The sequence below is a fragment of the Podarcis melisellensis genome (genome assembly GCF_964234715.1).
Source record: "Podarcis melisellensis genome assembly, chromosome: 3".
NCBI classification, from domain to species: domain Eukaryota; kingdom Metazoa; phylum Chordata; class Lepidosauria; order Squamata; family Lacertidae; genus Podarcis; species Podarcis melisellensis.
In genome coordinates, this window is record NC_138530.1 from 2,006,912 (window position 1) to 2,029,584 (window position 22,673).

The 22,673-nt window shown below is 46.7% G+C and overlaps 1 protein-coding gene across 15 annotated transcripts in view; it reads left to right on the top strand.

The window, feature by feature from the left end:
• Positions 1–22,673, top strand: part of OTOF (otoferlin) — a 204,435-nt gene that overhangs the window by 114,877 nt on the left and 66,885 nt on the right. For all 15 annotated transcript variants that reach the window (XM_081903604.1, XM_081903593.1, XM_081903601.1 and 12 more), the window contains 7 exons: positions 2,643–2,829; positions 3,857–4,080; positions 4,996–5,104; positions 7,972–8,158; positions 9,692–9,812; positions 10,882–10,982; positions 11,189–11,279. In XM_081903604.1, coding sequence (XP_081759730.1) covers positions 2,643–2,829; positions 3,857–4,080; positions 4,996–5,104; positions 7,972–8,158; positions 9,692–9,812; positions 10,882–10,982; positions 11,189–11,279 — 1,020 coding nt within the window. The remainder of the gene's footprint in view (positions 1–2,642; positions 2,830–3,856; positions 4,081–4,995; positions 5,105–7,971; positions 8,159–9,691; positions 9,813–10,881; positions 10,983–11,188; positions 11,280–22,673) is intronic.

Below are 22,673 nucleotides of genomic sequence, written 5' to 3' on the forward strand. Positions count from 1 at the left end.
TGTCCGTTATCATGTTGCAGTGTTTTCTTCTATTAATTAAATAAAATTATATTAATGCAATGCAATGCAATAATATATAATAATATAATATATAATATATAATATATAATATATAATATATAATATATAATATAACATAACATAACATAACATAACATAACATAACATAACATAACATAACATAACATAACATAACATAACATAACATAACATAACATAATATAATATAATATAATATAATATAATATAATATAATATAATATTATACAATGGCCAATCTGGTGGGACCTAACAGGAGTTGTCACCTCAAATACTTGCAAGTTGGTGAAGGCCTGATAGTTTAGCCCCAGAATCTGCTTTCAGACCATTTGCCAGGATGCTTTAGTTGTGATTCCTGCTTTGCAGGGGGTTGGACTAGATGACCTCTTGGGATCCCCTCTAGTTTGAATATTTGAATATGTGAGACTATCTACTTCCAGCAATGTGCAGATGGAAAATAAATAGTCCATTATTCCCTTTCAGAGAGTTAATTAAGACATCCAATGGGGAAATTATGTGCCATTGACACCTCCCTGTGTGCCCCCTACACACACACACACAAACGTGAAAAGGATCGAGGGGTCTTGGTGGACCACAAGCTTAACAGGAGTCAACAGGGTGATGCAGCAGCAAAAAAGGTGAATGCTATTCTAGGCTGCATCAACAGAAGTTTAATGTCCAGATCAAAGGAAGGAATAGGTAAAGGGAAAGTGACCCCTGACCATTAGGTCCATTCGTGGCTGACTCTCGGGTTGCGGCGCTCATCTCACTTTGTTGGCCGAGGGAGCCGGCGTACAGCTTCCGGGTCATGTGGCCAGCATGACTAAGCCGCTTCTGGTGAACCAGAGCAGCGCACGGAAACACCATTTACCTTCCTGCCAGAGTGGTACCTATTTATCTACTTGCACTTTGACGTGCTTTCGAACTGCTAGGTTGGCAGGAGCTGGGATGGAGCAACGGGAGCTCACCCTGTCATGGGGATTTGAACAGCCGAACTTCTGATTGGCAAGTCCTGGGCTCTGTGGTTTAACCCACAGCGCCACCTGCGTCTATTCCTTTAAAGGACTATTCTTTTAAAGGAAGGAATAGTCCCATGCTATTTCCTGTTGGTCAGACCCCCACCTGGAATACTGTGTCCAATTCTGGGCACCACAATTTAAGAAGGATGTTGATAAGTTGGAAGGTGTGCAAAGGAGGGAGACCAAGAGGATCAAGGGTCTGAAAACCAAGCCTTATGAGGAACGGTTGAAGGAACTGGGTATGTTTAGCCTGGAAAAGAGGACACTGAGATAAGATAGGATGGCCATCTTCAAATTAAAAGAGAGATTCCCACTAAACAGTGGAACAGTCTCCTTTGGCAGATGGTGGACTCTCCTTATGTTATGTACTAAGTTGAATAGGATCCAAAAGGCAGCAGTCTGATTGGTCCTGGAACAATAGGACCCAGAATGCAGCAGTCTGATTGGTCCACAGGAGCCACCCGATCCAGCTCCAGGTGGAAGTGAATCTGCAGCCTGATTGGCCTATAGGTGAATCCCGGAATTAGCCAATCATGTGGGGCCCATTGTGTAAATGATGTTTATAAAGCAGACATTCTGGGGGAACTTCCATTCCTCCTCACCACTATGAGCGGAATAAAGAGCATGAAATCCACTCTCGACTCCGAGTATATTCACCTTCCTTGGAGGTTTTTAAGCAGAGGTTGGACGGCCACCTGCCACGGATTCTTCAGCTTTGATTCCTGAATTGCAGGGGTTTGGACGAGATGGCGCTTGGGGCTAATATCTAACTCTACAAATCTATTATTCTGTGAAATTGTAATCTCCTGCTGCGTGGCTCAATCTGGTTGTGGCCTGTTGGGAAACTGTGTATGTGCAGCTACTCACACAGAGTCAATTAAGTTTTGGCAGACAGCCAAAAGCTCATGTGAAGGAGTAAGTCTGCCTGGTGATACAGAGGCATGGAGACAGCTCCCTGATTGGTCAAGCTGTCTCAAGGGAGTGATAATTAATGGTCTACTAGCTGGAATGTGTTAGTTCAGAGTTTGGAGTTCAGAGTTCTGTGTCAGTGAAGGAGTTGTGAGTTGTGTCAGAGAGAGCTAGCTAAAGATCCGTGTTCTGTTCCTGTAAAATAATCCACTGTATGTAATAAACACCTAACTACAAGTTCCTGGTTCCTGCTTCATCTATCCTGTCTGCAGCCAAGTTGCCAATTGCTTCCGTGGATTCTGCGTGTATTCTTCTTGGTCTGGCTAAGGTCCTGCAACTAGTCAGAAAGTTGCGAAACACCAATAGGTTTTACCAATATGGCCTGGGACCTTTGATCAGCCTTAGATGGCCACTGGCTTCTATTAGATCATTCCCGGAAGATCCCTATCAAGGGATGCAGTTCCTGAGGGCTATATGGAGCCTCCAGCACCAGGACCAGCATACCTTTGAATGCTAGTTGCTGGCAAACTACAGTGGGAGAACATGGTTGTCTGTAGGCTTCCTGGGAACATCTGCCTCTCCACTCTTGGAGACAGGATGCTGGGCTAGACGAACCTTCAGGTTTTGGCCCGTTGAGGTTCTTCTGGTGTCCTTATCTCCTTATGTCTTTCTCAGGGGAAAACCTCGGTCCAGAAAAGCAGCTATGAGCCCACGTGGAACGAGCAGATTGTCTTCACGGAAATGTTCCCCCCACTGTGCAAGCGGATCAAGGTCCAGATCCGTGATTCTGACAAGGTCAACGACGTGGCCATTGGGACCCATTTTATCGACCTCAGGAAGATCTCCAACGAAGGAGACAAAGGTGAGGTGAAGCACGAACCGAGTGCCATTGTTTTGCAAAAAAGCAAAAACAAAAACCAGCACAGCATATCCGGGATAGACTTAATATTAGGTTGGTCTAATTTTCTTTTAACGTCATCCAATTCCCTGGTCCTAAATGGGGTAACTGTGCCCCTGAAGGACCAGGTGCGCAGCCTGGGAGTCATTTTGCACTCACAGCTGTCCATGCAGACACAGGTCAAATCCGTGTCCAGGGCAGCCGTTTACCAGCTCCATCTGGTATGCAGGCTGAGACCCTATCTGCCCACGGACTGTCTTCCCAGAGTGGTGCATGCTCTGGTTATCTCCCGCTTGGACTACTGCAATGCGCTCTACGTGGGGCTACCTTTGAAGGTGACCCGGAAACTACAACTAATCCAGAATGTGGCAACCAGACTGGTGACTGGGAGCGACCACCAAGACCATATATCACCAGTCTTGAATGACCTACATTGACTCCCAGTTTCTGGGCACAATTCAAAGTGTTGGTGCTGACCTTTAAAGCCCTCAACAGCCTCGGTCCAGTATATCTGAAGGAGCGTCTCCACCCCCATTGTTTTACCCGGACACTGAGGTCCAGCGCCAAGGGCCTTCTGGCAGTTCCCTCGCTGCGAGAAGCCAAGTTACAGGAAACCAGGCAGAGGGCCTTCTCGGTAGTGGCACCTGCCCTGTGGAATGCCCTCCCACCAGATGTCAAAGAGAACAACAACTACCAGACTTTTAGAAGACATCTGAAGGGAGCCCTGTTTAGGGAAGCTTTTAATGTTTGATGTATTACTGTATTTTAAGATTTTTTTGGAAGCCGCCCAGAGTGGCTGGGGAAGCCCAGCCAGATGGGCGGGGTATAAATAATAAAATTATTATTATTATTATTATTATTATTATTATTATTATTATTATTATTATTATTATTTGTCTGCTATTGCCTCCTGCTGGAGCGAGTTCCACAGGTTAACAATGTGCTACATCAACACTGACCTTCTTCCCTTTGCTCTGCTGTTCTTGACCAGGCTTCCTGCCCACGTTTGGCCCTGCCTGGGTGAACATGTACGGCTCCACGCGCAACTACACCCTGATGGACGAGCACCAGGACTTGAACGAAGGCCTGGGCGAAGGGGTCTCCTTCCGTGCCCGCCTCCTGCTCAGCTTGGCCGTGGAAATCTTGGATACCAGCAACCCAGAGCTCACCAGCTCCACCGAAGTCCAAGTCGAGATGGCCACGGCAGTTGCCGACGTAAGTCTCTGATCCTGGCCCAACCCAGCCAGATGGGCAGGGTATAAATAATAAAATTAACGTTATTATCATCTATTCCTTGCTAGTTCTTGTTTATACTGTGGTTCCTTAAGCTCCCCCACAAGGGTAGCAGGGAACACTAGCTTCTCTATAGACTTCCTTCCCCCTAGGATTTAGTTCCTGACTTGTGTGTTATTGCAGGATTTGAACCCTAGAGGCAGCCCTTATTTCTCTCAGTTGTTTTAGTTAAATAAATGGGCCTTACTTACTTCTTGCATTCCAAGGGGCTGGACTAGATGGCTTCCGGGGTCCCTTCCAACTCTATAGTTCTATGATTCTATACCCTCTCCTCACACATCTGCCGAACTTGCCTTGACTGCTTCATCAGTCAGGGTTCCCTCTAGCCGGATGCAGCAAGTTCTTCTTATGTCCTTTTGTTCTAATAATTTTTTATATTTTTCCCATACCCTAAAAAATGATTCTGAAAACCTTCATGTACCTTTGCTTTTTCATACCATAAAGATGCATGCCACCCAAATCTGTTATCATGTCCTCCTAAATCTAAAATATCCCCATTTCTCAATATTATCCAATCCCGGATCCAGCAAATACAGGATGCCTCATAATATAGTTTTAAGTCTGGCAGGGCGAAACCCCGTCTCTCTTTAACATCTGATAGCAATTTATATTTTATCCTTGTTTTCTTCCCCTGCCAGATGAATCTGGAAATATATTTTTTTGCCATTCTTTAAAGCACCGAGTACCGCCTATCACCAGGATCGATTGGAATAAAAATAACATTCTTAGCAAGACAATCATTTGAATCCCTGATATTCTTCCCCAGAACGATAAATTCATTCTACCCCAAATCTCCAACTTCCTAAGTTCTTCTTATGTCCTTCTCCCACCCCACAGAACTGCACGGGCAAGATGGACGAGTTCTTTCTCTTTGGATCCTTCCTGGAGGCCACCATGATTGACAGGAAGAATGGAGACAAGCCCATCAACTTTGAGGTCACCATAGGTTGGTATGGCTTCATTAAGGGATGGGGTGAGCAGCCCCACCAAGGAGGGGCATTAGCCTTCTGGGGTGCTGTGCGCACAGAACTGTGAGCATTTTTTGCTCTATAAGACTCACTTTTTCCCTCCTAAAAAGTAAGGGGAAATGTGTATGCGTCTTATGGAGCAGATGCAGGCTGCGCAGCTATCCCAGAAGCCAGAAGAGCAAGAGGAATTGCTGCTTTCACTGCACAGCGATCCCTCTTGCTGTTCTGACTTCTGAGATTCAGAACATTTTTCTTCTTGTTTTCCTCCTCCAAAAACTAGGTGCGTCTTATGGTCTGATGCGTCTTATAGAGCGGAAAATACGGTAACTCCCGTTTGCAGCACATAAACTCAGTCCTTTACAGCAGAATGCAGCAGAAGCAACTGTGGTTGGAATAGTAACATCAAGGGTTTTATTTAGAAAGCAAATAACAAAACAACAAGGCAACTCTCACATCGGTCTTCTTCCATAGTCAGAGTCAAGAGCAAGCATAAGGAAAACAAGAGCAGTAGAGCAGAGAGGGAAGAGACATTTAAATAGTTCCCATACTCATACATCAATTGAGCAATTAAAGGCAACCTGCAACATTATGCAATGTGAGAATGAGACATTACAGGAACCATGTGCAAAATGTGGCACTGGAAGAAGAGCATGGGCTTTCTGAGGACCAAGTGTGTAGGAATAACGGAGGACAATGGGAGGTTGAATGCAGGTGAGCTGTTTGTGAGCAAGCTGGCAAGCATGCTCCAAGCAAGCTGCCGACTAGCTGTGCAGAGGCTCCTTTTATTAGCAGAAGTCAACAATTGGATACAGTAGTGAAACCACTCTGAACATGACGTAACTCCATCTAAGCACATTTCCGGTGTTGTCAAATACACGTGCCAGCAGGCGTTTCCCTAAAATGTTTTCCCCAGTACTTGATTACATCTGCGTCCCCGGTCACGCTCCAGCCAAGCATTAAGTCTAGTAACCAAATCTGTGAGAGGACGAACGGTCAGGGGGAAAACCCTGTTTGCTAGCCAAGAGGCCACAAGTCCATGGAGCGTGGGTGAAGGCTCCTTGGCATGCTGTGGCATGCCAGGTGCGAGGTGTGCCTCAGCACCGGTGGAGCGTCACTCCCACAAAGTGGTATCAGAAATCAAATCTGAGGCTTCTTCTTCTTCTTTGGCGATCCCTCGTAGCCAAGTAAGATCGTCTTCCATAAACACGGTCTTAACAGTGAGTCCGTAAGTGACTGTGGAGGCCAATTCTGGATCCACAGGTCCTTCCGCAGTGGGGACATAGGTTTCCAGGTGGGAGTTAATCACAGTGAGGGTTTGCCAAGCGTGCCTTCCTCTTAGCACGTTTCTCCCTTGCGTCCTGAGTTTGAGTGTCTTCAAAGCCCAGGACACCTTTGGGAAAGGCTGTTCTCCAACTGGAGCACTCCCAGGCCAGTGTTTCCCAGTTGTCGGTGTTTGTGCTACATTTTCTTAAATTTGCCTTTAGTCTTTAAACCTCTTTTGTTGAACACCGGCATGACGTGCCGCCCTTGACTCAGAATATTCCTGAACCGTGTATCACAAGATCCTAAGGTTGCATAGTTCAAAAAGTGTAGATCCAGAGACAAAGGTTGCGAGGGGTAAATACCAACTACGTCTGGGAAATTCCGGCTGTATGGAAACCCTAGTTCTCGGTTGCAAAGCATTTGCAAAACTTTGGCACATGTTTGGAGCAAATCAGGCAATGTTGGATTTGGGGGGGTGTGGTATCCAAGAACCCCAGTTTGATAATTGCTTAGTTTTGGGGGCACTGCAAAACATCGGTTTGCTCTGCAAAACATTGGCACAGGTTTGGAGTGAATCGGACGGTGCAGGATTTTGGGGTGATGCCTAGGAACCCGGGTTTGATGTATCAATTACTCCGTCTCGGACGTGCAGCAAAATGCAGGGTTTGTGCTGCAAAACGATTGCAAAACTTTGAAGGTGACGCCAACTTAGGGGGTTCATAACTAGCACAGCCCATTTGTTCTGCATTTTAAAAAATGTTCTGATTATTTTTTTGCATCCCACCATAAGATAGATAGATAGATGATAGATAGATGATTGATAGATAGATGATAGATAGATAGATGATAGATAGATAGATAGATAGATAGATAGATAGATAGATAGATAGATAGATAGATGATAGATAGATAGATAGAATCATAAAATCATAGAGTTGGAAGAGACCACAAGGGCCATCGAGTCCAACCCCCTGCCAAGCAGGAAACACCATCAGAGCACGCCTGACATATGGTTGTCAAGCCTCTGCTTAAAGACCTCCAAAGAAGGAGACTCCACCACACTCCTTGGCAACAAATTCCACTGCCAAACAGCTCTTACTTTCAGGAAGTTCCTCCTAATGTTTAGGTGGAATCTTCTTTCTTGTAGTTTGGATCCATTGCTCTGTGTCCGCTTCTCTGGAGCAGCAGAAAACAACCTTTCTCCCTCCTCTATGTGACATCCTTTTATATATTTGAACATGGCTATCATATCACCCCTTGACCTCCTCTTCTCCAGGCTAAACATGCCCAGCTCCCTTTGCCGTTCCTCATAAGGCATCGTTTGACCATTTTGGTTGCCCTCCTCTGGACACGTTCCGGTTTGTCAGTGTCCTTCTTGAACTGTGGTGCCCAGAACTGGACACAGTACTCCAGGTGAGGTCTGACCAGAGCAGAATACAGTGGCACTACTACTTCCCTAGATCTAGATGCTATACTCCTATTGATGCAGCCCAGAATTGCATTGGCTTTTTTAGCTGCCGCGTCACACTGTTGGCTCATGTCAAGTTTCATGTCAAGTTTCTATCCCTTCCGTTTTCCCCAGGCAATTATGGCAATGAAATCGACGGGATGTCCAAGCCCATGATCAAGAAGAAGAAAGATAGTGGAGGAGATGGAAACGAGGAAGAGTCTCAGCTGCTGGAGAACGAGAGTGACGAGGAAAGCACAGACGACGGGGAGTTTGTCTCCATCTCCTCTTCTCCACCTTTGAGGCCTTTGATCACCGACAGGCAAGCGAAACTTTGGCCAGTCCGGTTGACGTGAAAAACCTTGTTGTTGGAAAGGGTGGTGGAGAGAGGTCCCAGAATTTCTTCTTGCCTCCTTATGTCCTTAGGACTGTATAGCTTGCCCGAGTGGCTACGTGCCGATCATTCATTACAGTGGTACCTTGGTTCTCATACTTAATCCGTTCCGGAAATCCGTTCCAAAACCAAAGTGTTCCAAAACCAAGGCACGCTTTCCCATAGAAAGTAATGCAAAATGGATTAATCTGTTCCAGACTTTTAAAAACAACCCTTAAAACAGTGATTTAACATGAATTTTACTATCTAACGAGACCATTGATCCATAAATGGGGTAACTGTGCCCCTGAAGGACCAGGTGCGCAGCCTGGTTGTCATTTTGGACTCATAGCTGTCCATTGAGGCGCAGGTCAATTCTGTGTCCAGGGCAGCTCTATTTGGTACACAGGCTGAGACCCTACCTGCCCGTGGACTGTCTCGCCAGAGTGGTGCATGTTCTAGTTATCTCCTGCTTGAACTACTGCCATGCACTCTACGTGGGGCTACCTTTGAAGGTGACCCGGAAATGGCAACTAATCCAGAATGAGGCAGCTAGACTGGTGACTGGGAGTGGCCACCAAGACCATATAATACCGGTCTTGAAAGACCTACACTGGCTCCCAGTACATTTCCGAGCACAATTCAATGTGTTGGTGCTGATCTTTAAAGCCCTCAACGGCCTCGGTCCAGTATACCTGAAGGAGCAGCTCCACCTCCATCGTTCTGCCCGGACACTGAGGTCCAGCGCTGAGGGCTTTCTGGCGGTTCCCTAACTGTGAGAAATGAGGTTACAGGGAACCAGGCAGAGGGCCTTCTTGGTGGTGGCACCCGTGCCAGAGTTTTAGAAGACATCTGAAGGCAGCCCTGTTTAGGGAAGCTTTTAATGTTTAACCGGTTATTGTATTTTAGTGTCCTGTTGGAAGCTGCCCAGAGTGGCTGGGGAAACCCAGCCAGATGGGCGGGGTATAAATAAATTATTATTATTATTATTATTATTATTATTATTATTATTATTATTAATTATTTCTCAAAGAAGGTCCCCAGCAATATCACTTCCTCCCAGCTGATTAAGGCATTACAGGCTGTTCTCAGCCATCCAAGAACTTAACAAGAGACAGGGAGGAAGCAGGAAAGGTAACCAGGTCAGATCACTAACTCTTCGAAATACAATTTATCTTCTGGATAGATCACCCATACAATGTCCCATCTAACCATGGCTAGCCAAATATTTGTAAGAAGTCTACAGGGAGGGTTAGATGGCGGCAGAGACCATTTGGCAGTGTGCTATCTCTGAACTTAGCAGCTTCCTTCAGAACGTATCATGGCTAACAGCCTGTGATAACTTCTCCGAAAGCCAGCTAAGCCAGCAACCATCTCCGCATCTTGTGTCAGGGAGTTCCGTAAGTTCTGAACAGTTGCTGCCCCACCGCAGCCCCTTCCAGCTCCTGAGGTTTACCTGCTCCTTCCTCCCCCTGCTTCCAGGAACTACTTCCACCTGCCGTATTTTGAGAAGAAGCCTTGCATCTACATAAAGAGCTGGTGGCAGGATCAGCGAAGGCGTCTGTACAACTCCAACATCATGGACAAGATTGCAGACAAGCTGGTGGGCACCCTAGAGGGTCTGGGGGAGGTGTGGGGTGGGGAGGGAAACACCGGGGTGACCCATGGCTCCAGTTGCTAGATGACCCTCAGCCCCTTCCAACTCTGCAATTCTACCTTCTTCTTCTTTGGCGATCCCTCGTAGCCAAGTAAGATCGTCTTCCATGAACACGGTCTTAACAGTGAGTCCGTAAGTGACTGTGGAGGCCAATTCTGGATCCACACGTCCTTCCACAGTGGGGACATAGGTTTCCAGGTGGGAGTTGATCATGGTGAGGGTTTGCCAAGCGTGCCTTCCTCTTAGCACGTTTCTCCCTTGTGTCCTGAGTTTGAGCATCTTCAAAGCCCATGACACCTTTGGTAAAGGCTGTTCTCCAATTGGAGCACTCACAGGCCAGTGTTTCCCAACTGTTGGTGTTTATACTACATTTTTGAGGGACGCGGGTGGCGCTGTGGGTTAAACCACAGCGCCTAGGAATTGCCAATCAGAAGGTCAGCGGTTCAAATCCCCGTGACGGGGTGAGCTCCCGTTGTTTGGTCCCTGCTCCTGCCAACCTAGCAGTTTGAAAGCACATCAAAGTGCAAGTAGATAAATAAGAACCACTCCAGCGGGAAGGTAAACGGTGTTTCTGTGCGCTGCTCTGGTTCGCCAGAAGTGGCTTAGTCATGCTGGCCACATGACCCGGAAGCTGTACGCCAGCTCCCTCGGCCAATAAAGCGAGATGAGCGCCACAACCCCAGAGTCGGCCCCGACTGGACCTAATGGTCAGGGGTCGCTTTACCTTTACACTACATTTTTTAAAATTTGCTTTGAGAGAGTCTTTAAACATCTTTTGTTGACCACCAGCATTACACTTACCATTTTAAAGTTCAGAATAGAGTAGTTGCTTTGGAAGACGATCATCAGGCATCCGCGCAACATGACCAGTCCAACAAAGCTGATGTTGAAGAATCATTGCTTCAACACTGGTGATCTTTGCTTCTTCCACTACACTGGCATTAGTTCGCTGTCTTCCTGAGCTCTGCCCTGCCTGGTAGCCCTGCTACATTGACGGTTGTTTCTGACCTTCCAGGAAGAAGGCTTGAATGACGTTCATGAGATGATGAAGACTGAGAAGCCCCACCCAGAACGGCGCCTCCGCGGGGTCCTGGAGGAGCTGAGCAGTGCATGCCTGTGAGTCAGCCACAACTGGGGGGAGAAGGACCCTCAAAATATCAGGAAGTTGCAAGGGAAGGGCCATGAGATTCAGCCCACTGCCAAACTGTCTCCTCAAGTCTGGGCACACACACACACCCTCCAAGACTATCTTTGGTCCCCTTTCTTGTTGGCACCAGCTTAAGTCTCTCTTCTCTGCCCCACCCCTTGACCTGTCCCAACAGGCGATTTGTGACCCTCTCCAACAAGGACCAGAACCATTCCTCCCGGACGCGGCTGGACCGGGAGAGGCTGAAATCCTGCATGCGGGAACTGGTGAGTGTCTCTCCAGGTTGGGAGCCCCCAGCTGGGGGAAAAAAAGGAAAAGGGAATGGGCAGGGGGTTCAATGGGCATGGTGCCCGCTATGAAGGCGGAGGTGCCCAAGATAGCCTTTTCCACACTCTTTTCCTAACCTGATTGCAACACAATGTGATGGTTCAGAATTTATCTGGTTAAATTCCCCTGGTGTGTGTCACCTGCTAACGTCAGCTTACAGAAGCTGGGCGGAGACAGAAGCTTTCAGAAGCTAAGAAGGAGGAGTTTTTCCCTGTACTTTCACTTCCCTCTGTGTATCTGAGAGGGAGACATGTTTGCAGCAATGGCTGCCTGCAGTGACGGACCTTTGATGCTGTAATGTTTTAATAAAGAGCTGTATATAGGCACACCTGTCTATGTATGCTTGCTTGGAGAAGTAAGGCTGCTTTACACGCTGCGTGTTTCTACTCTGCTAAAAAGCCGTGACTGAGAGAAGACAGCAGGGCTCCTTGGGAGTTGTTGCGCAGCTCTGGAGGAAGCGTGCCGGACCCGCTGTAAGTGATTGATGCGGATCGTAAAGCTGTCTGAGCTACGGCTCCTTCGGTCTAGCCCAGAGATCGATTTCCCCAGAGGTTATGGGGTCAGACAACGCTCGTAAAGCAGTCGGTGTGAGCTCCAGGAACGCTTTGAAGTCAGCGTGGGTGCTGGAGAGCAAGAATGATTGATTGCCTGCTTTCGGAGAGGCAATGGTGGCTGCAGAGACTGAGCTAAAAAAGCTGAGAAATAGCTGGAAGCTGAGACGCAGCTAGAAATCGTTTCTCCACGGAAGGGAAGGCCGGAGGAAGCTGGTACGGAGTAAGTACAGCTTGGGGCACCTTGGGAGAACGGGAGAAGATGGCTGAAAGCCAGAATATACCGCTGGAAAAGCTCACTCTAAAGAGTTGGGCAACGTGGTCCAGACAAATAAGGGGATGGTTCTTGGTTGAAGGGCTCTGGGAAGCAAGTCAATGGGAGCCAAAATCATCACCCCTTGGCCGGCCAGCAACTGGAGCAGGAGATGCAAGCTGTGGGGCTGTGTTGGCTGAAGATAGCCAGAGGCTGCAAGAGCTAGAGATGCTCAAAGCATGCGTTGATGCATCACTGAGGCCTCATTTGGAGGGCGTAACGACAGCGTGGGCTGCCTGGAATTTGCTGAAGGGCTTGTGTGAGGCGTCAGCGAAAGGCCAAAGCCCTGGAGGAAGCCCTGGGGGGGCTGAAGGATGCCCAGAAAGCCCAATGGGGGCTGAGACAGTGTTGGGGAGCTGTTGCAATGCTTCTACACGTCTGTGTGATGGACTGAGTCCTGGAGACGCTGGACTGGCAGGCCCTGTTCCCGATGTCTTAGCCTCTAGGAGCGCTAGTGAGCAGATCGGGGGGGCGAAGAGTTCCAAAGGCAAGTTTAAACAACTTTCGCTTTGTGCTGAAGCAGAGAGGAGCTTCAGGGGGGGCCACGCTGGTGGGAGAAGCCGTTCCAGAAGGAGGAAGGCCAGGCCAGCTGGGAGGAGCCCCGGGCAGTGTTTTTCCACTGGAGCTCAACGTCGGCGTGGCAGTTGCCCCCACCGGAGCAGAGAGCCGATGCAGGATGTTGTGAAGGACTTTTCCCATGGGAATCAGGGAGGTTTCCATGGCAACAGGCCTGGGAAGACAGGCAGGCGTGGAACTGAGCCAGGTGGTCGTAGTAAACAGCAGGGAGAAGAGTCTTATCAAGTTTCTTCGAGTATGGCAGTGTTTGAAGACGGCCAAGTGGAAAATTCCGTCAGCTTTGTTATAGACTCTGCAGCTAACCGCAACATGGTTCCAGAGACCCCTGCAGTCGAGAGGTGGAATTGCACAGCAGTTCCGAAAGGGCAAACTATCAAGTTCGCAAATGGACAGAGATCAAAGATTGATAAATTTGCTAATACCTATCTTTCTGTTTTACAGGAGACGGTGGATTTTTGTGTTGTTCCGGACGTTCATCACTGTTTGCTATCTGTGCCTTATTTGTTAAGTAAGGGGTTCAAAGTTTGTTTTGAAAATGATGTCTGCACAATCTCCAAAGAGGGGAGGTTACTGGCCAAAGTGCGGAAGGGACAGAATGATCTTTTCATTCTTAAAACGTCTCTTGGAGGTGAGGGGAAGGTTGAGAAAGCACAAGCGTTGCGTGCTACAGTTCCCAACCAACGTGCTACAATTCCCGCTCATAATGTTACATGTGCATGCGTATGGCATCAGAGAACAATTCATGGGTCGGTAGAGGACTTGCAGACTCTGCCCGAGGTTGCCACGGGGTGTAGGATTCAAAATTGTGGAAGTGCCATTGATTGTGACACTTGCAAGCAGGCAAAGGTGAGAGGGTGCAGTTACCCAAAGGTGGAGCGTGTGGCCACTAAACCTTTTGAGTTGGTACACATAGATTTGGCCGGTCCTGTCAAGGAACCAAGTCTAGGGGGGGCCAGGTTTCTCCTAACCTTTTTGGATAATTTTTCGCAGAGTTCCTGGGCTCATGGTCTCAAATCCAGGGAGGATGCAGCACAGCTGATCAAGAGCTGGATTGAGGGGGTGGAACAGAGGTTCTCCACCAGGGTCCAAGAGATCATCAGTGACAGAAATGCTGAGTACACTGGTTCTGCGTTGCAGAAGTTCTTGCAGAAGAGAGGGATACGCCACACAGTTAATTCACCCCAGCAAGGGGGGGGGGCAGAGCTGAGGAGTGAGGCTCTGGTTAAGGCTGCACAGGTGATGCTGAAAGAAGCCAGGTTGCCTCCTGAGTTTTGGGTGGAGGCTACTAGGGCTGTGTCATTCACCTGGAATCGTGTCTATAACTCACTGGTAGGTGACACACCGTTTTCTTTGTTAAATGGCCGCAAACCCCAGGTTCACTTTCTGCGGACTTTTGGGACTCCTGCGCTTGTCGCTTTGCCTAAGGCTTTGCAAGGGCCAGATGGAGCCAAAGTCCAGAAAATGATCTTCTGTGGGTATGAGCCAGATGCCCGTGCATGGCGTTTTGCTTACCCGTCAGGTGATCAGAGTAAGGTGCTGATCAGTAAACACGCTGAGTTCTTAGAGGAGGGTGTAAAGTCAAAGACTCCTGTCAGGCGTGATGTTCTCTCAGATTGTCTCTCTGACCCAGAAGACAGTTCTGATGAGGCAGAGGAAGAAGAGGCTGAGGCTGCTGATGACGACCAGGTCACTGACCAGGGTCAAGAGCAGGAAGTGGCATCTCCACAAGCTGTTATGAGACTGCCCAAGAGTCAGCCTAGTTCTCCTGTGAGTGTAATGGAGAGGATTCGAAGACGCTTTAAGTCAGAGGGTGGAGTCCATGATGCAGCGGATACACCTGCCGATCAAAGTGAGTCAGGGGAAACACCTGAGTTTGTGCCTAGGAGGTCCAGTCGCACAACGAAAGGTATCCCACCAGAGAGGTATCAGGCCACAGGTGCGTGGGTAAGTTTCGCACAGTGCGATTCTGGGAGTTGTGAGGTGGTTCCACAAATGCCAAACAGATTTGCCAAGGGAGGGCACAAGGCTTTGGGGAAGGGATCGATCTCACAAGGTGTTACTGAAGATGTTGCACAGGTATCACGCAGGGACACAAGGGGGGGTGTGATGGTTCAGAATTTATCTGGTTAAATTCCCCTGGTGTGTGTCACCTGCTAACGTCAGCTTACAGAAGCTGGGCGGAGACAGAAGCTTTCAGAAGCTAAGAAGGAGGAGTTTTTCCCTGTACTTTCACTTCCCTCTGTGTATCTGAGAGGGAGACATGTTTGCAGCAATGGCTGCCTGCTGTGACGGACCTTTGATGCTGTAATGTTTTAATAAAGAGCTGTATATGTTATTCTAAAGCACCAAAGCTGCAGCAAGCAAAGGCAGCACCGTCTGCTGCTTGTGGCTGGAAAGCCAAACAGGAAGTTTGTGACTGTTGCCATGGGAACAAAGGGGCAGTCCATTCTGTACTGAGCACCGGATGTTAGCTCAGTGGGTATGTCATATGACCTGTACAGGATGTACATGGGTGGAGTTTCTCTCTGTATGTTGAAGAGAGCAGACATGTTTACTGGATGACTGCTAAAAGACACAAATAAAAGGACATGTAGATACGTTACTGTCTGTGTCTGATTCCCCTCCCTGGGGATATGCAGGGAGGAGGAGAGGAGGAGAAGCAGTTGGTGTGTTTTCCTCACAGCCTGAGGAAAATCGCCGGAACGGACCTCGTGTTGTTTATCCTGCCGGGAGACGCCGGAGGGAGGTCTAAGGAATTCAGCCGGTGCCTGATCAGATAGGCACATACCGATGACCGGGTAGCAGAATTCCAACATTGGTACCAGAGCTGATGGTTCCTGTTTTCATCGCCCTCTGCATCAAGAGGTGGCTTCCATGGATGCCTGACCTGAGAAAGCTGAATCTCTGCAGCCAGAAGCTGACCAGAGCAAGCTGGAAGCAAAAGCCACGGAGCCCAGGTATGTGATTTTCGGGCTTAGAAGAGTGAAAGCAGATTGAGTTATTTTCTGCTTCGAGGGAGCAGCGTATGGGAAACGGCTCCGGTTAAAAGTGAAACCGCATTCCAGACATTCCTGTGGTTTATTCTCCAAGGGATTGGAATGTACTGTTGCTAAGCGACGCCTTTCAGTGAAGGCTAATCCTCAGAGAGGAGAAGTGAAAGCAACAATAGAATGTTATGACTACAAAGGCTGAGGAGCTCCTGGAAATTTCCAACGCAGCCAGCGTTGAGAGCTGCCAGGTGCACAGAGTGTAAACAAGCCAGCTATTGGATTTTAGAGGCTTGTGTTTTAAAGAGTCAATGCAAGGACTCACAATGGATGCCAAGAAGGGGGGAGCTTTGCCTTCTCCGCCCCTTTTGACCAGTGACAATTATGCATCTTGGTCTATTAAGATGAAGGCCCTGCTGCAGAATCAGAGACTGTTTGACGTCATTGAGAACCCCATTCCTGCAGCGCCAACGCGTGCTTGGGAGTCACAGGATGTGAAGGCCAGAACTGCTATAATTCTGTGCGTGTCAGATTCGCAATTGATCCACATACAAGGCTTAGAGCACGCGAGAGATGTTTGGAACACGCTAAGAAGGACACATCAGAGAGATGCAGGTTCTTCAGCGTTGCTGTATTTTGAGAAGCTGACCAACCTGAGGCTTGCGCCTGATGGAGATGTTCAAGCGCACCTGACGGAAATGAAATTTCTGCGTCAACAGATGGTGGAACGCAATTTCCGTCTGCAGGAGGAAGTGTTTTGCTTCATGGTGATCAACAGCCTGAATCGGACTTACAAAACGGTTGCCAGTCAGCTGGGGTCTCTCCCAGCAGCGGAACTAACGTCGGAGAGGGTCTTTGCCGTGGTTCTTTGTGAACATGACAGACTTGCCGCCCTAGACGTCAAGGACAGAGGGAGGGAAGAACGGAGTTCTAACACCCCCACAGCTCAAGCTACTGAAGGAGATGCTGTAGCTATGAACGTTGTCCGATGCTACAATTGTGACCAGACTGGGCATCTACAGCGGAACTGTACGAAGCCACGTCGGAAGAAAGGAGCCAAGTCGAGCTCCACAAAGTCTGACGCGTCAGACAAAGGTCACACCAAGACAAAGGCAAAGACTGCAAAGGCTTTGATGTCGCTAAAAGCCACACCAGAAGCGGGAAATTTCTTTGTTTTGGATACTGGAGCCACAGTTCACATGACGGGACACAGAGGACTATTTTCTACGTTTAAGAAGCAAAGCTTCACTGTACAACAAGCCAACGGTCAAGAGCTGGAAGCGACCGGAATTGGGACTGTGTATCTTAAAAGTCTGAACTTGACTATAAACAATGTTTATTTGGTTCCAGAATTGAAGTACAATCTGCTCAGCGCTTCGCAGATTGCCAAGAAGGGACTGAAACTGTCCTATGATGATCAACACTGCGAGATCTACAAAGATGGAGAGCTGTATCTTTCTGCCAAAGAGAAAGATGGACTGTATTTGTTGACTTTTGATCAAAGTGATTACATGAAATGTAATTCTTGTGATTCTAACATGATTTCTTTTGCAGGTGTAGCTGAGAAGAACGCCAAGCAGGTCACCTCGAGGGGCAAAAGAGCATTTCAGCGGGTGTATGCTGATGTGATTGGTCCTTTAGAACCATCTAGAGGCAATGCAAAGTATTACCTAATATGTGTTGATTCTTTTACAGGTTTTGTCTGGCTTTATCTTTTGGAGAGACCGAAAGAAGCCTTAGAAAGGTTTAAAGAGTTTTGTGACAAGGTTAAAAATATGCATGATGCTGACATAGATTGTCTTTGCACAGATGAGAAGCCAATTTTTCTTTTACAGGAGTTCCAGAGGTTCCTGAAGAAGAAAGGGATAAAACACAAACTTGCAGCTTCCGAAGAAGCTTGGAATAGATGTGTTTGTGTTAGGGTGAACAAAGAATTGCAAAAGGGAATGCATGCGCAATTACTTAGTTCACATCTGCCACATGAGTACTGGGCTGAATCGCTAATGTCATATTGTTACACGTGGTTGAGAAAGTTTTCAAAAGAGTTGGGATGTTCTCCTTTTGAGAAACTGTTCCACAGAAAACCTTCTGTTGCCCATTTCAAGGTTTTTGGGTCTCATGTGAGAACAGAAACTCCAGGTGGAGCAAAGAATGCCAGAGGCATTTTTGTGGGTTATGAAAAGGGTCTCTACAGAGTAATTTTGTCTGAATCTGGAAAGGTGATTCTCACAAAATTTCTAGAGAGTGCTCCTGAACAGGAGAGAGTGATTGTTCACACAATTCCCACAGATGAAGATGATTCTGATGATGATGATGATGATGTTGATTTTATTGAGTTCAGTAGTACTGATGATGACAGCGATAGCTCAGACAGCTCAGTTGTCACAGTCATTGAGAGGAAATCTCACATAATGACTAGACCCTCAGAAGAGGAGGATGAACCACTGATTAAGCTTAGTACTGGTTCTCCAGAGAGTTCAGAGGCTGAACCGGAAAGCAAAGAAGAGCAGCACCTCTTACGTAGGTCTGAGAGAGCAACGAAGGGTGTACCACCCAAGAGGTATTCACAAGAGTTTGCTTACCTAACTGTTGCTGTTGTAAATGACCAAGGTCAGATTGAAGCTGTGTCTGAGTCAGAGACAAAGGCACAACAGAGAGTTGTTAACCAAGGTAATGCAGAAGCACTCATTCCTTGGAAGTCACACAACCAGAGAGGTACATTGGTAAAACCAGTGGCGGGTAGTTCCAAGGGTGGAACTGAAACAACAGGGGAATGTTATAAGTATAACAACTGTTTGTTTTCTTCTCTGGATGACGCTTTGCTCGCAGCACGCATTGATACTTTAGGGGGAGGATGTTATTCTAAAGCACCAAAGCTGCAGCAAGCAAAGGCAGCACCGTCTGCTGCTTGTGGCTGGAAAGCCAAACAGGAAGTTTGTGACTGTTGCCATGGGAACAAAGGGGCAGTCCATTCTGTACTGAGCACCGGATGTTAGCTCAGTGGGTATGTCATATGACCTGTACAGGATGTACATGGGTGGAGTTTCTCTCTGTATGTTGAAGAGAGCAGACATGTTTACTGGATGACTGCTAAAAGACACAAATAAAAGGACATGTAGATACGTTACTGTCTGTGTCTGATTCCCCTCCCTGGGGATATGCAGGGAGGAGGAGAGGAGGAGAAGCAGTTGGTGTGTTTTCCTCACAGCCTGAGGAAAATCGCCGGAACGGACCTCGTGTTGTTTATCCTGCCGGGAGACGCCGGAGGGAGGTCTAAGGAATTCAGCCGGTGCCTGATCAGATAGGCACATACCGATGACCGGGTAGCAGAATTCCAACAGTATATAGGCACACCTGTCTATGTATGCTTGCTTGGAGAAGTAAGGCTGCTTTACACGCTGCGTGTTTCTACTCTGCTAAAAAGCCGTGACTGAGAGAAGACAGCAGGGCTCCTTGGGAGTTGTTGCGCAGTTCTGGAGGAAGCGTGCCGGACCCGCTGTAAGTGATTGATGCGGATCGTAAAGCTGTCTGAGCTACGGCTCCTTCGGTCTAGCCCAGAGATCGATTTCCCCAGACACAACAGCCCTGCAGTGTTGCCAGTGGGCACGATTCTCTGGTATTTGCTGCCACCACCCTCCTATATCCTAGTCCAAGATCAAAGCAGCTGGATCATTTCCCTGGTGGACGCCCCCACCTAAAAGTCCTAAAATATCTGAAGTGTGCATGCACAAAGCTTATACCAAGAACAAACTTAGTTGGTCTCTAAGGTGCAACTGGACAATATATATATTGTTAAATATATATATTTAAAATATTGTTGTTATTATTTACTGAATTTATATACCCCCTGTACCCGGAAGTCTCAGTGCAGTTCGCAGAACAAAATATAAAACCACAAAATATGTAATCAAAATAAAAACAACAACCCAATACCCCGCCCAAAACCACATTTTATTTTTTTTATATTTTTTTTTAAATAATCTTTATTGGTTTTCCAAAAAGGTTACGTCAAATATATCAAATAAACATGCAGTACACCAGCAGAAAGAAAAAAGAAAAAAGAAAAAAGATTCTCCTCTTCACACTTATTTTCAATAGCTTCTTTTCAGGACTTCCCCACGTCTCCTCCTATTGTTTCCCAGCTCCAATTTATTTATTCTAGCAAGTTTTTCCCCTGAACATCCTGTACCTTATTTTGTTAAAGTTACTTATCCCTAATTTAATTAAATTCATTTTAGTTATAAAATCTATACTTTGTTTGTGCTTTGACATTTTAGTTGTAAAATTATACTTTATTATGCTTTTGACGTTTCATTAACATATATCCCTTAATCCTCTATATAGAAATGAAAGAATAGACAGAAATATAAACATGGATCTAAAAAAAGAAAGAAAATACCTTTCCTAAATTTGCCACCATTTCCCTCCCCCGGATTCCCCATTCTTATAATACTAGTCTTTGTTCTATAAGAATTAAAAAGAAAAAAAGAAAAAAAGAGAAGAGAAAAGATCCCCTTCGGACTGTTAATTCCCACCCTTCTCCCCCCGGTTTCAATCCTTAACCAAAGTACATTTAGTCCATCTTTTTAGCCTGGCGATCTCACGTCCGAGGCGCGCAAGTCTCTCACAGTTCCTTTCAGCTGATTTCTTTGAAAATCTCTCATGCTTAACTCCCAGGATCGGTGACTTATTTTCTCAGTGCTGGCAGTGATTCTTTCAGTTGGACCTGTTCGCTTATACCCAGTATTCCAACGCTGTTTCATGAATCTATATGTCCCAAATAATCCTGTTTTCACCTTGGTCAGTTTGAATTTCTTTTTAACAGGTCTTTCTCTCTTATGCAGTGTCTCAGCCTTCACTTCTTTTGAATCCTTTTGTTTGGCAGGTGTTTTTTCCTCCTCAGTCTTGAGTTCTTTTCCTTGTCCAGCTGCCTGTGTTTTGAGCAACGAGTCCCTTTCCAAGTCAGTTAATGTATTTTCAGATATTTTCGGGTCTGATGGGCTCGTAGACAAAACATGGCCTTTCTCATTCTTCTGTAACAATTTTCCCACGAAAAGGATCAGCTCTTTCAAGTCAGCACGTATTTCCTGTATTCCTTGTTTTAGTTCCATTCTTGCAATGTCCGAAAGTCCCCTCTAGAGGGATTCTGGTTACTTAGTAATCTTTCCTTCTCCGATCCCAAAGTCAGATTTGTTTGTATCAATCTTTCCTTATTTGTGATATTTTGTAGCGATTTAATCAATTAGAGTTTCAATTTCAGTCCTTTCAACTTTGACAGCAAATTTGACAGCTGTCAAAAATATCTATATCTCGGCAGGCTCTTAACTCAGATTGCTCCCGGGCTTGAGTAGGGTGGTATTTTACTTCAAACAAAATACTCTCTTGTCCTCCAGCACCTTAACTTAGTTCTTTTAAATCCGTGAGGTTTATATCTTTTATCCAATCACACAAATTTTTCCCGCAATTTTAGTTGACAAATCCTTGCTTGCACTGTTAACAATATGGAGGAGGCGGACTTCCTTTTTTTTCGTCTCCCCCGTTCGTGCCAAATCCAAACCAAAAAATTTGTAATCCAATTTTCAAGTTACTCACGGGTTGTTGCTCTTGCTTTTAAGTCCAAATTTAACAGGAAGAAGTCAGCGCTGACTGAAGAATGGCATGCGGCTTCGCCCGGCAGGGGTAGCAGAAGACTCACAGCACCACGCCACTCCCTGGCACCCGATCCTTAGCCTTTAAAAAGGCTCTTTCACGGGTCGGGGGGCGCTTACGGTGCCCGCCGAGTCACCATGTCCACGCACTCCGTGTGCGTGGTTTATGAGGGTCCCCGTGTCGCCGGCACGGTAAGACCCGATCCCCTGCTGAGCCGATTCCCTCCGGAGCTCGGAGGGAATCCGCCATTAGCCAGACGCGCTAACCCGGAAGCCCCAAAACCACATTTTAAAAGGGCGTAGGGACACTCTGCTTATGAGTTACTCAGAGTGTAAAGGTAGAGGTGGTGGTCTCTTACAACCCTCATCCTAAACTTCCAGTAGCATGAATTCCAAGTGACGTGGAGGATTCTAAAATTCACACACACACGTCAATGGTCAAATTATGAAATGTTATTAAAAATAAAAAGTGGAGGAAAAGCAAGCAGAGGGTCAAAACAGAATACAAAATAAACCAGAGCATTGTGGCTCTAAAATTGAACTAATCCTAGCCTATTCCTGACACTATAGCTGTTACCCATTGTGGGAATGCATTTAGACACCAGTTATTATCCTTCCTCGCTCATGCTTGTGAGATCAGCGGCGTATCATCCTTTGCAGCTTAAACTTGGAAGCTGAGACAAGATATATCTTAGCTTCTACAAACAATAATCCAGGATGCTCTAGAGGCAGACTGGATTCTCCTGGTATTACCCATTTTCTCCCCCTTAAAAATAACAATCACACACTGTTTCGTAAAAAAGTAAAAGTAGTCTTTACTTACCAAAGTGGGTATCGAAGCAGCAATTGCAGTAGCAATTGTAGAAAAGAAGGCGGGTTTATAACGACTATCTGAATTACAAAATTACAAAATTGTGTCTGAGCTATGGAGTGCCAAGGAAATAGGGTGCAATTGTGGGGAAGGGAATGCAATCGATTGTGGGTCATTTGTAGGCTCAAAAACATGAACAAGAAGTACCGTTGAGTTTGCTGGCTTGATTGATTTCTGGACATTGGATGAGCCAGCAAATGTCAGAAATCCCACTGCTTCCATTCTCATTCTAATTGGTGTTTGCCAACATCCCTTTCTCCAAGACTACCTGTTTGAACAATCACATTTTATAAAGTAAGATACAGTGGTACCCCGCAAGACGAATGCCTCGGAAGACGAAAAACTCGCTAGACAAAGGAGTTTTTCGTTTTCTTAGCCGCTTCGCAA